Source organism: Dama dama, chromosome 8, assembly GCF_033118175.1.
Source record: "Dama dama isolate Ldn47 chromosome 8, ASM3311817v1, whole genome shotgun sequence".
NCBI lineage: Eukaryota > Metazoa > Chordata > Mammalia > Artiodactyla > Cervidae > Dama > Dama dama.
Window position 1 is genome coordinate 9,842,122 of NC_083688.1, and position 14,116 is coordinate 9,856,237.

The 14,116-nt window shown below is 54.0% G+C and overlaps 1 protein-coding gene across 1 annotated transcript in view; it reads right to left on the reverse strand.

Moving 5' to 3' along the window:
- SLC9A1 (solute carrier family 9 member A1) overlaps positions 1–14,116 on the reverse strand; it is a 51,263-nt gene that overhangs the window by 9,323 nt on the left and 27,824 nt on the right. The window contains exons 2-3 of the mRNA XM_061148311.1: positions 4,052–4,512; positions 414–664 (exon numbers count right to left, since the gene is read on the reverse strand). Of these exons, the coding sequence (XP_061004294.1) occupies positions 414–664; positions 4,052–4,512 (712 nt within the window). The remainder of the gene's footprint in view (positions 1–413; positions 665–4,051; positions 4,513–14,116) is intronic.

Below are 14,116 nucleotides of genomic sequence, written 5' to 3' on the forward strand. Positions count from 1 at the left end.
TTGTCAGCCCCCATCCCTGTCCCCCAATCCAGCCTTGGCACTTCCAGTGACCTCCCCTAGTGGGAGCACCTTGACACAGCTTCCCCCCCATCCCACCAACCCCGACTGCAAGATGCGGCTGGGGTCTCAGGACCCCCACAGCAATGGAAGCCCCGAGCGCCCTCGCTAGAGCTGCTGAGAGGAGCAGTGGGCCCTGGTGCCTGCATCCGGCGACCGCCAAGGGGCTTCCTTTGTAATGAAAGGATGGAACAGCTGGGCTGAGGCTTTCCAGAACCTTAAACTCCATGCTTCCAGGCAGCCCCGAGACCTGAAGCCTGGATCCAGGGGACTGGGCCCTGGGGAGCTCCCTTTGACCCTCCAAGCCCGGGGGATCTGAGTTGGCAGCCCCCCCACAACGCCACGCCCAAACTCACGCCATGATGCCCGACAGGTGGAAGAGCTCGGCCGACAGGTAGGCCATGTAGCTGTAGAGGAAGACGAAGAGCGGCTCGATGACGCGGATGTGGGAGGTGAAGCGGGAGGTGAAGGCTGCGATGACCCCGTAGACCACGCCCACGAACACCCCGCCCAGGGACACCACGAAGAAGCTCAGGAAGCCGAGGATGATGTCCACGATGCCCACGCGGTCGTAGTTGGCAAACTCCTCAAAGAGGTGATACAGAACCTGCGAAGGGTGTGCAGGCTGGTCGGCAGGATTGTAGGCACCCTGCCCCGTGGCTCCCGGGGTTCACCCAGGGTGGGGCCCTGCCCCGTGGCTCCCGGGGTTCACCCAGGGTGGGGCCCTGCCCTGTGGCTCCTGGGGTTCACCCAGGGTGGGGCCCTGCTCTGTGGCTCCTGGGGTTCACCCAGGGCGATTCTGTCCCCTCTGTTGACCGCAGCCAAGAGGTGGCAGAGGGGTCTGGGGGCCAGAGGGTCTTTGGGCCTGCAGCGGGCTGTGCAGAAAAAGAGCCCAGCTCTGCAGCCAAACCACCTGGGTTGAAATTCTGACTCTGCTGCTCCCCAACTATACACATGGAGCAAATGACTCAATCTCCCTGTGCTTCAGTTTTCCTGTCCAGAAAATGGGGGCAATAGTACCGACCTCACAGGGCTACTGTGAGATTCAATTAGTTAATGAAGGCAAGTTGCCTATCACAGCATTAGCTGCTATTCACCAAGCTCATCATGCACGTCCCTGCCTGGATTTTGGTCTTTCCTTTAGCACAAAGCTGGGAAAATTCAGATAATGAACTAGAACAGGACTTCTTAACTTCTGAAGCTTTCTAAAAATACACTCGGTCAGCCCATACTCTACTTGGATTGTCTGGAAGTGGGACCCAGAAATCTCTGTTCAACAAGGCCCCCAGAGGATTGCAATGAACCACCAAGCTCAGGCGCTATGGACCCAGAGGCTCTCCATGGCTTCCCTACCTCTGGGCTGGGGAAATAAACGGTCATTGTAACACCACCATCAGGCTTTAAGTGGCACTTCATACACTGTAAAGCCCTTTGATTATGGTCATCCTGTTTGCCACACAACAGCCTCATGAGGTAGGCAGGCTAACGATGCTTGTTCCCTTGCTAAACTAAGGCTCGGAGTGGTGAAGTGACATGCCAGAGGGTCCCCCCAATCCCTGCCCGGGAGCAACAGAACTGGGCCCAGAGCTTGGTCCCTGCCAGCAGTGAATGGGCCTCCCAGGGGATCCAGCTCTGAGGTTCTGTCTACCTCCTCTTCGATGCTGGCTGCCTGGCCTGCTCCTAGACATCTCTGCCCAGAAACCAGCTGGGGAGTGTCCAGGCTGAAGGAGTGCAGAGGGAGTGGGGAAGAAGACCTCGGGGTCCCCGAGACAGACCCTCCAAAGCCCCCAGTACCTTGGCCACACATGGAAGCAGGGCATCTTTGCTCCAGGGACAAGGCCTGAGGCCACACAGCTTGGGGTAGCCTTCAGCCCTGCCATCTGGGTAATGGGGCATTCACACCCACGCCCAGAGCTCTAGAAAGGGCCCAACTTGGGCCAGCCAGGGAGGGGAGATGCCAAGCACTGGCCAGTCCCCCATGTGCCTGGACACAGCCGTCTGGGAGACGGGGCAGGGCTCTGGCAGTGCGTTCTCAGCCCTGGGCTACCTAAACCTACTCCTGGCCTGAGGAAATGCTCAGGTCCCTAAAGTGCGCTGCCTGGGCCAATGGGGCAGGTACAGAGGGCAAGGTCCTCATTTCTGGCCTGGCATTGTCACTGGGATTACAGAGGCAGAGTAGCATAGTGCTAAGCATCTGGACTCTGGACTCAAGACTGTGTAGATCTGAACCCCAGTTACATCATTTATCAGCTACTATGATCTTGGATGAGTTCCTTAATCTCCCAGTGTCTCAGTTCCCTCACCTGAAAAACTGGGAAAAATCACCGTGCTAACCTCATGGAGTCTGAGCAAATTAGAAGAGACAATACATGATCAGATAGGAAGCACGCAGTGAACACCAGCAATGACTACCACCACTGCCCCTGTCTCAGGGAGGCATGGCCACGGGCCATGATCACGGTGGCCAGAATGGGGCATCCACTCTTGCAGCCACGCCCCACTGTTCCCCAAGAGTGCCAACCTGAACCCCAACATACACCCAGATCCTCTGGGGCAGGCTTCATCTCTGGCACCCACTGCTTTTGCAGATACGAGAGAGTGTGACTCCCGTCAGAGCCCCGGGAGGACGGCAGGCTCAGGACAACGGTCCCTGCTCCAGATGGGGAAACAGACCGGCGTGGCAGCCATGGGCAAGGGCGGGTGCCCGAGGAGACAGGACAGATGAGCCAGTCTGTGGCTCCCCCGGCTTCACAAGGAGCTGACGGGGGCGCCAGGGGAAGAAGAGGGAGAGGAAGCTGAGGCTGCCGGCAGGCAACCACCGCTCTCGGTAGCTTCTCTGAGGTGCGGCTTCCTGAGCGGCTGGGAGTGAGGTGGAAGTGCGTGTGCAAGCGTGCACAGGGCGTGCACATGTGTCCATGAGTTTTCCTGTGTGGGCAGCTGCTCTCTGAGGGGTCCAGCCAGGAGGGGGATGTAGGTGTTTGCACAACAGGAGTGTGCACATACACGTATCTGCTTCCTGAGGAAGCCGGCTGGGAGGAAGGGTATGTGCAAACATACACAGCATTGCCACGTGCAGACCCTGCGGTGGGGGTGTCTATCCTCGCTAGACCTGGGAGGAGCGCACTAACTACTCTGCCACATCCCAGCTGTCAAAGGTGAAGCCCAGAGAGGTACAGTCACATGCCTAAGGTCACACAGCAGGCAAGTGGCCAACCCAGACTGACCCACTTTACTTGCCACCTTCTGGAGGTTTTAGAGACAAGGTTCCTTCCCATGAATGCTGCCCCCAAACTCTGCACAAATTAAACTCTAACTTAAGGCATGTGTGTGTGTGTGTGTGTGTGTGTGTGTGTGCCTGCATGCGTGCTCAGTCATGTCCAACTCTTTGGCTGTAGCCTACCAGGCTTCTCTGTCCATGGGATTTCCCAGGCAAGAATACTGGTATGGGTTCCTCCTCCGGGGGATCTTCCCAACCCAGGGGTCGAACCTACATCTCCTGCATTGGCAAGTGGATTCTTTACCACTAAGCTACCTGGGAAGCCCTAGCTTAAGACACAGCTACCATGAAAGCTAAAATGCCCCTCAGAGACTAACTGGTCTATAAAGGGTAAACTGAGGTACAAAGAGGATAAGTCATTTAACCAAGATCACATCACAGTGCATCAGGGACAGAGCATACGACCTGGTCAGGCCAAGAGCTCAGGCCCTGCAGTCAGACAGACCTGGCTTCTGATTTCAGTTCTATCTATTCTATTGAGTTATTTAACCTCTTTAAGCTTGACTGCAAAGGGAGACTAAGAAGCACCTCTTAACGCAGTCAGGAGGATAACTGAGATAATCCCTGCTGGCGCCCCCAGCACGATGGCCGCACATAGCAGGCAGGACTGGACACTGGCTGTCTTACTATCATGAGCGGGGGGGATGTGGGATTCACTCTGCACCTGGACTTGGGTCTGGGTCTTGCGCGCCCCGGGGCATGGTCCCTGCCTCTCACCACAGTGACGGCGTCGTTGAGCAGGGACTCCCCGAACACAAGGATGTGGAGCAGCTCGTTGATGTGAATCTCCTCGAAGACGGCCAGCACGGCCACGGGGTCCACGGCCGAGATGATGCTGCCGAACAGCAGGTTCTCCAGGAGGCCGATGTTGTTGATCTGCTCACCGCCCACCAGGCACACGGCGTACATGAGGCCGCCCAGGAAGAAGGCATTCCACAGCGTGCCCACCACGGCGAAGATCAGGATGGTGCCCAGATTCTCCGTGAACTGCCGCAGAGGCAGGAAGTAGCCGGCATCCAGGATGATGGGCGGCAGCAGGAAGAGGAAGAAGACTTCTGACTGCAGGATGGGGGGCGTCTCGCCCACGCCCTTGATCAGACCCCCCACCAGCAGCCCCACCACAATCAGCAGGCAGCTCTCTGGGACAATGCTCGAGATGGTGGGGATCACGTGGAAACCTGCAGAGGGTGAGATAACGGAAGGCCGTGGGCTTGAGGGGAGCCAGGAGAACAGAAGGCTAGGGCTGGGGCTGAAGGCTAGAGGTAGGACGAGGAGAGGCTCAGGCTTGGTCTCAGGGGGCCGCTCTGTTAACTCTCTGAGCCTCAGCCTCCTTGCCTAGAGCGGATAATACCAGCCTCACAGGCTAACATAATGCAGTTATGGATTATATTTATACATAACTAAGTGATGTATAAACTACATGATGATGTTGTTGAAGTGCTTTTTTCAAAGGATATACAGAGGCTCTCTGTCACTGTCATAAAGTAGGAGAAAGAAGCAGGTCTATATGCCTCCAGAAAGCAGAAACTATACACTGATTACCGAGGCTCCAAGTACCACCCAGTTCCCTGACTGCCCCATCTGCTCAGGTTAGGGTAGGGGTCCTTCTCTGGTGCCTTCCCCTCTCACAACTTCAATCTGCAATCCTGAGGGCATCACTTAACACCTGAACCCAAGTCATCAGTCCAGGCACAAGTTCAGGGAGATGGATGAAAGCTCAAGACCAGGCCTAACAATCGAAGAATTCTGTCTAAGGGAAGACATCAAGTTCCCCATCACAGAGGAGTTGAAGCAAAAGGCAGACAATGGTTGGTGAAATGACACAGGAGACAGGAAGGAGCACAGAGGAATCAAAGGCTATCGGCGCAGGAAGGAACCTGGGGATCATGCTGCCTGGGTCTGCAAACGTGCAGCACGCACGCAGCGACTTCCAATCCCAGCTTCGCGTGCTTTCCTGCTGAGCCCAGAGAGACGCTCAGGAAGCCGGCAGCAATCAATGGGTTCTGCGCGTGAGACAAAACCTGTTTGCCATCCTGTTTCTCACCCAATTCCATCCACTTCAAAGAAGGGGCAACTGAGGCTCAGGGAGGGGAAGGGACTTGCCCAAGGTCACACATCATCAGTAGTAGAACCAGGACAGAACCCAGGTCTGACCCCACCGGCTCCTATCAAACTCCCCCGTTCTTTAGATCAGCCCCTCCTTTCTCCCCATTAAGGTGAAAATGACCCTCTGCCTGAGACCCACCAGCCGTCTCCCCAAGCTAGGTCCCGGCCAGCAACAGCGGCAGGCCACCCTCTGTAGCCAGCCCACTTGGTTCCAAACCTCAAGCTGGGAAGCGGCAAAAATCCCTTTCAGAGAGGGGCCCTCTCAATGCCAGCTCTGCCCCCAAGCTGCTCACGGGTTTGTTTTGGGTGGGGAGGTGGGTGGAGAAGACCTGGGACAAAACCCCCAAGGTCCGCTTGGTAGGATGGTCTGCTTGCCACTTTGCTTGAGGTGGAAGCTCTTGCTCTCCTCCCCTCCTTAGCTTGTAAACTCTCTGTAGGCATATTCCATCTCTGTTTATGATTATGTCCCCAGGGTTGGGGATAGAGGAGGCGTTCAACAAGTATCTACTGAAATGCAAAGGGCTTGGCCAGGACCACGTGAATCGATAACATATCTGACCAGGCCTCCTCCCTCTTTATCCCTGAAGAACCTTGGGAGGGAAGAAGAACATCCCTCCCCAGGCCCAGAGCCCTCCTGCTCTCAGATACTGATCTGGGTGGTGCTAGCGCCCTCTACAAGTCAGGACTCAGTACACCCTCCAGGCCCAGAGCCTGTCACAGTGCCAAGCACCTAGGAGATACAATCAAATCACGCTGGAAAAAAAAAAAATCTCCATCCTAGTTCAGGAGACTTCAAAACAGACCTGACCAAAAGTCACTGCTTTTAGGACTTCCCTGGTGGTCCAGTGGTTAAGACTCTGCGCTTCCAGTGCCAGGGGGTGTGGGCTTAATCTCTGGTCAGGGAACTAAGATCTCACATGCCGTGTGGTAAGGCCAAAAAAGAAAGTCACCATTTTTGTTGAAAAGTCCACTCCTTTTACCCTGCCACACCCGTCCGTCTTTGACTGTCTATCAGTAACCCTCAGAGTTCACGTGGCTGATACACTGCGAAGGGCTAAGTCAGGCTGAGTCCAAGTCTCCCTTGCTCTAAAGACTAAAGTCCAAACTTTCAGCATGCCCTTCCTCATGAGGTCTTGCTCACTTCTCATGGTCCCTGCTATCATTTTTTTTTTCCACCTCGCCATGCAGCTTGTAGGATCTTAGTTCCCTGACTAGGGATCGAACCCAGGCCCACACCGTGAAAGCACTGAGTCCTAACCACTAGACCACCAGGGAATTCCCCCCACTGCGTATTCTAACATTTCAACCTTGACAAACTTCTTGCAATTCGCTCAAGTGAGCTACACCCTCTTCGGCCTGCAGAATTTTGCCTAGTCCAGTCTGCTTGTCCAGAACACTATTCCTCTACCCACACTGTATGTGGCTAACACCACATCCTTCTGCCTGTCTCCTCTTCCAGGAAGCGTTCCCTGACCACCCCTGCCTGCCTGGGCTAGAGCAGGAGTCCTCTGGTGTGTACCCCATCATAACCTTCGACCCACAGTCATGACCCGGATTCCTCTTTCTCCCTGACACCCAATGAGGTAGACAATGCAGGCAGAAGCAGTGAAAACAGGACAGCGGCACCGCGCCTGGGACCTGCATCTGCCTTGAGGGAAGACAGGACAGCATGGGGCTTGGGGGAGCCAAACCCAGCCAGCTGACCTCCTCAACTCCCCACCCCCACCCCTGAAACTGAGCAACAAGAGCTGCCACAGGAGTAAGCAGAGTCTAAAGAGGCAGCCCAGGGCGAGTGGAGGACAGCAATCACCTCCACCTCGCTTGCTAGGCTTTGAAGTTGCCTCATCACCTTCTGTACCATCCATCCAATCCACAGAGCTTTTCTGCCTGCAGGGAAGTGCCAGGCAATGCACCAGAGACAAGTAAGCCTCAGCCCATTGGGGGAGCAGAGGGATGATTGTGTGTGTGTGTAACACTCCAAGAGCAATAACATGAAGAATACTCATTAGTCCTAAAGGTGCACCAGGAGCCAGGCACATGTCACCTCTTCAGTCCTCACAATACCAAGCCCTGTGGGATAGGTATTGTCCCCACTTTGCAGAAGAGAAAGTTGAGGTTTGGCAAGGTTCAGTAGCCTCCCCAGAGTGCAGGGGAGGAGCTCAACTCTAGCTCAGAGCACCTCACTTCTTTAAGTGAGTCAGTCCCCACAGTACCTGGGGCTGGTGCCCTGTCCCCAGAGCAGAAACCCCAGGTCTTCCTGTGTTGGCCCTGCCTCTGGGGAGCAGAATCCCGGGCCCTGACGGGAAAGGGAAGGGGAGGGGAGGGGAGGGGAGGAAAGTCTGGGATCCACCCTGGCTCCTGGCCTGCGGGTAGGCTGCATGTTACTGGAAAGCGGCTTCTGAGGGAGGGGTGGATTCTGTCATCAGGCAAAGCGGAAGGGGGCCTGATGGCCTGTTCTGACTTGTCCCTCTCCCAAGGCTCTGACTCCACCGGTTGTCCCCACCCTGCACCCTAGACACTGAGTGAAGTGAAAGGGGGACAGTTGGGTCTCTGGGCCCTTGACCAAGACCCAGCATTGAGGCAGGACTCCAAGATGCCACGAAACGAGGCAAAACTTCTGGGCCTGAACTTGTGACAGTGGTGATGTCACCAAGATGGAATCAGGGGTGGGGCAGAGGCCACCAGACTCAAACCCAAGCCGTGAGAGCTGACACAGACCTCAGAAGCCACCTAGATCCTCCATCACATGGTTGGGGAAATGAGATGCAAAGAGGGGTGGCAACCTGTCAGGTCACGGCTGGTCCCACCATGAGGACCCGTGAAGCTCAAGTCCAGGGATCGCTTGAGCCACACGGCCTCCTGCTGGAGCCCCCACACCTCCCAGAGCAAGGATGGGAGGAAAAGGTCTGGAATTCAACATCTCCTGGCCACAGGGCCAAACCGCTGACACAGTTTGGGGCTGGGCTACAGTCCATGGGGTCGCAAAGAGTCAGACACAACTGAGCGACTTCACTTCCCTTTTTAGGTGAAGAGGTGGGGGCAGGGGAGTGGTGTTTCTCACTCTGTCCGGCGTGGGTGGCAGTTGGGCAACTGGGGGCACACACATATACACACTCACTCTAGCTCTGACACACGCTCACTCTGCCCACTGTCTGACACACACACTCTCTCCATCTCTTTCACGCACAATCCCCACACTCACTCTCTGACATACTCTCACACACAGACTCTGACCACACACTCATTCTCTTACACACCCATGCACACTATCATCACCTACATTCTCACTCTCTCTGACACACACGCTCTAAAACATTCACACTCACCCCTCCCCCCCGTCTTACAGACACACACACATACTCTTTCTATGACACACACAGGTAAACTGAATTTTACACAGGTAAAAATCACACAGGTAAAAAATCAACCACAGACTGATGGCCGGCTCTTGGTCCCCGGCAGCCTCTCTGGACTTCACTGTGAGAATGTTTTATTTACATCTCAGACCGTCCCCACCTGCTGAAACTGGGCGCCATGCAGCAGGCAGGCAAGACTGTCCCACGTCACCCTTGGTTGCCAGGGTGAAGGGATATCCCAACCCCACTGGCCGCATCTCTCCTCTGGCCTGGCAGTCAGAGGGGCATGCCAGGAAGCAGGGCCTCCCTGGCCCCCCACAGCTGGGTCAGCAGGGATCCAGGGGCATGCGAGGGGCTCTGCCGCCCTAGTTCCTGGCCTGAGGACTGCTCTGGGGCTGCAACTCGGCCAGGTCCCAAGGGATTCCTGGTTGCACAATGATTCCATGTCTTTAACTCCCTCTTCAACTGCCCCAGCAACCAGTCTCCGCTCCAGTAATGAAAGGTGATCCCTCCCAAGGAGAGCCTGGCGCTCGACAGCTTACAGCAGCTTGCTCTGCTATGTCTAACTCACCTGCACCTCACCAGGCTCTGGGCCATCACAGTCACCATCTCCCCATTTTAGAGAGGAGGAAACTGAGGCACAGAAAGGTGAAGCAACTTGCTCAAAGTATAGTGGCTGGCAACTGATTCAAAATCCAGGCAGTCTGGCGCCACTCTGGGTTATCAGCCACTTGCCACATTATCCCTGGTTTTATTCTTATTTTGTTTCCAAGGGGCGCATCAGAACTCAGGACTGAAGAGCCCCAAAGCGGTTCCCAGGGACCGGAGGTGGCATTTCTTTCCATGAGCTCTTCTCCAGGGAAGTCTCGCCGCTGCTGTTTTTCCGCTCAAGGAAAGACCTTGGGGAACCCTTCCATTTTTTCAGGCTGCCCCCAAAGTTCCCCAGTTAACTCAGCTGGAAGGGGGTCAGTCTTCTCCTAAACTCCTAGGGCAGGATGAGAATCAGAGGGGCTCCGACTCTTCTCGAGTCAGATTTCTTCTCAGCGTTGACTCTTCCCACCATCAAGTCAGCTCTGAGGTCCAGATGCAGCTGCTGCCTCAGTAGGCTTGCAGCCAGACCAGCAGAGACAAAAATGTGTGGCACTCGCCACTCTGCCCTGTGTTATAAGCCAGGTGTGGTCACTGACTAGTTTGGTGACTTTGGGCAAGTTACGTCTCCTACCCTCAGTTTCCCCATCTGTGTAAAAACCTATTTCAGAAGGTTTCTGGAGCCCAAGAGGACTTAATAAGGGTAAAGAAAGGCAAACACTGCCGACCCTCAACGTTGGCAAAAAGTGGTTCTATTATTATTATAATCTTCAAAATCAGGTTTAAACCAGGTTTAACATGAATCACTCTATGTTATCATGACCTGTTGGTGTGCACTTGTCCATCATTTAGGATGGACAGCACTTTAAGCTCTGCAATGGTGGGAACTTTTTAAGAGTCATCTAGGTCTCCAGCTGTCAGCATAGAGTGGGCATTAACTATTTATGATCTGAGATAAAACTGACTTTCAGAGGTGAAGTATGGGGAAGAGGAAGGAGGTGGGGGAGACTCTGAGATTTCAAGAGTAGGTGATGCTCCCAGAGCAGGGATCATCTGAATTAGGCTTTGAAGGGTCAATAGAAGTTTGCCAGTGAGAGAAGGAAGAAAAAAGCCATTCTAGGGTCTGTATTACAAGTACCCCGCAAATGGATGTATGGATAATAGATGAATGAAAAATAAGTAAAGAAAGAGACAAATAGCAAGGCTGAATTCAGCCTTTGCCAATATCCAAACATGAGAGTTGTTGAGATTAAATGAGATGGTGTATATAAAACACTTGGCACAGTACCTGTTACACGTGTCTTTGAGTCTCGGTCCCTCCTGTCACTGGGGTGATGATGAGTGACCTGGGCAGCCAGTGACCAGGGGAGCTGTGTTTTAGAGCTTCTGGCCCACAGAAGACAATTTTTTAAAAATGTGCCCACCCATTAAGATCATGATTCACTTTAAGATATAATATCTAGCAAAGAGAAGGAGAAAAACACTTATTGGACACTTAAGAGGGTTGGATGCAAGAATTTCACATATCTCCTCTCATTTCATCTCATATCCTGACCCCCATTTAATAGATGAAGAAACCGAGGCTCAGAGAGGTGAAGTGACTTGCCCAAGGCTGCAGAGCTGGGAAGTGGCAGAGTCAGAATCAGAAACCAGGTCTCCAAATCACTAGTCTTTGTAGCAGGCTGCATCAATGAAAACTAAGCCTGTGAGCATCCGAGGAAAGAGAAGTCAAGTCTGCAATGTGCCTCCCCTGCAAAACAGCCAAAAATAAACGTGTTCCAAGTACCTGGAGAGGAATCGTCCCCCATGCCGGGGGAGTCGGTCTCTCTCTGTGCCTTACCCATCATTCTTCCAAACAGCACCTCTATCTCTGGCCTGTTTCAGTCCACATCTCAGGGAGACAGGGTCCCACTCCCTGGGAACATCCAGTCTGGGTGGGAAATTAGCTAATAAATCAGCTGAGAACACAGAGCATACGCTGGGCTCCCTGAGGCATAGGGAAAAGAGGACTTGGTCAGATCAAAACGTGGGTTTGAGGCCCGGCTCTGCCCTTTAGTAATCGGGAGGCTTGGGCAAATCACAAGACCACAGGTGGGCCTTGGTTTCTTCGAGGGTACTCCAGTGAGAATCAAGGGACTGGACACAAAAGCACTTTGTACCTTGTGATGTGGCAAACAAACTTCGGAGAAGTTTGGACAGAAGAGAAGTAAGGACAGAAATGGGCTGGAGGGGACAGGGGGCTCAAGGTGACTTGAAAGCAATAAGGAGAGGGATGCTGCGACTGCTGGGCCCACCTGGGGGTGGGAGCTCTGTAGCCGGGGTTCGCGTCCCCCTGGCAGCCCAGCACGAGGCCCTGGGCCCCACCAAAGTGATGCTCAGGATAAGTGAGTTAAGGGGATGATGGAAGCTTCCTAAAGGATGTGGGATTGAAGTTGGGTCTGGAGGGCAGGGAGCTGATGGGGGAAGAGTGAACAAAGGAACAGAGAGGGTGGCATCTGTAAAGCCTTCCAAGGACTCTGAGGCCTCCAACCAGCTTGGAAATGAGACTGAAAGTGAGGGAGGTGCTGGCACAGCTGGAGGAGGCAGGGGTGCCAGGACCTGAGTCAAGGGACTGGAGCTGACACTGCAGGGCTCAGAGGGACCCCTGACCCTCAGGCCTGGACTTGGTCTTGAGCCAGGTTCTATTCTGGCCCTGCCTTTCACTCCACCAGACTCCTCTGCGGGTCTCAAGACCCATTTTGGTACCCCCTCCCCATCCCGCCCCACCTGACCATGCGCTGGGGCAGCACCTCCAGGGACCTGGTCCAGTCTCCCCAGTCACTGAAGCCTGCCATAAACATGTGCTGAACGAACTTCCCTCTGGCAGCTTCTCCCCACCCCCACGGGCAAGGTGCTGGATGGAGTGTCCCCATACAGGGAGGTGGACGATGACTCACACGGGGCAGGGGAGGTAGGGACACGGACTGGGGACTGGCAGTAAACAGCCTGCGCGTGTTGACAAGATACAGAGCCCCAGCGGGCAGTGGGAGGGCCTGGCGAAGGAGAGGCCTCCAGGCGGCCAGTCGGAGCGGGTGGGGTAGGACCTCAGGTTCCAAAGACTCCAGAGGCTGGTTTGGGTTCCCTGATGGGGGACCATGTGATACACACCAGCTACTTTTGATTTTTTTTTTTTCAAAATAGAGATATATTACTTTGGTGATTTTAAATGAAAGCCATGGTCCTTTAAAACTTTCCCCCCCCCAAAAAGTATATAAGTGCATTAAGTCAAAGAAGAATTATCTGCCATTGATCCTCCTCTTTCAATACCCAACCCACAATCCCCTAGCCCCAGAAACAGACAGATATATAAACTTCCAAACTCTTCTGTATCTCTTAGGTTTTAAATTTTTGTGTAGGGACTTCCCTGGCGGTTCAGTAGTTAACAATCTGTCCTGCAATGCAGGGGACGCAGGTTTGATCCCTGTCTGGGGAATTAAGATCCCACACGCCACGGGACAGCTAAACCCTCATGCCACAACCAGAGAGCCCGCACGAGGCAACGAAAGATCTCACATGACGCAACGAAGACCCTGTGTGCTGCAGCTAGGGCCAAGGCAGCCTAACTAGATAAACATTTAGAAAAATGTTTGTCTAAACAGTATATTCTACACAGTGCACTGTACTGGCTTCTATGGGGCAGAGACTGCACTAAACACGGCAGCATCCTGTTTAATTCTTTCAACAACCCTCCGGCAGCAGGCATTATTATTGTCCCCACTTCAAGGTAAGTAAAGAGAAGGTCAGAGGGATGACCACTAATATGCCCCAAGGTCAGAGAGCCAGGGCTACAGAGCAGCGTTTCGGACCCAGGTTGACCCCACCCTCCAGTCCCCATCCCTTGGCGCCCCCCCCGCCCCCCCGTGGGTCAACCTCACTGTGAGTATGGCCCTTCCTGTGCCATCATGTACTAGATGTACCGACCCAATGGCATCAGGCTGAAGCCTGCTTTCTTACACTCTGAGATCCTCCACTAAGAGCCCCAGGCAGGCCGTGCCTCTGTGCTGGCAGGGAGACCAGAGGGCCTCAGCTTCTGCTTTCTCTGACCCCCTGGTACCACGGGCATCAGAAAAATCTGAGTCACACCCCTTGCAAAGGAGACCCTTCTGGGCTCCCTGGATTTCAACTAAGGAATGCAGAGGACAGGAAAGCACAGGATGCTCGAGCTGGAAAAGAACCAGGGGTTAGTCTAGTTTCAAGCCACTGTCCCCTTCATCTCTGATGCCCCAGGGCAGCTCCCCAGCTGGGCCTCTGCCCTTCCCACCCATCCCCTTGCCTGGGACCTGTCGTGACTCCTGCCAGATGCTCTCAGGACTTAAAGACAGCAGCAGGAGCTCCAAGCACCAGTCTGCCCCATACCTGGGGTGGGGAAGAAAACAGGAGGCTCGGTAAGAGAGGTTCTATTTCCAGAAACCTTAGAGCCCTGAGAAAGCTGTGTTTTTCTTTTCTTTTCCTTTCGGTGGGGGTAGGGTGTAGTTTGCAAAATGCAAGCTTAAGAGAAAACTGAAATTGAGTATACCAAATACCTGTTGTTCTTAAGAGCCCCAGTTGCAAGTCACTCAGCTTAGAAGCCTAACAATGAATTCAATCCTTTATATATATAACTTGAACTTGCTCACAATGTCACCACACTCAGACAGAGAGAGGGGGAGTACAGAGAGATGGCGGCAGGAAAGCAACACAAAGAGAAATTCTA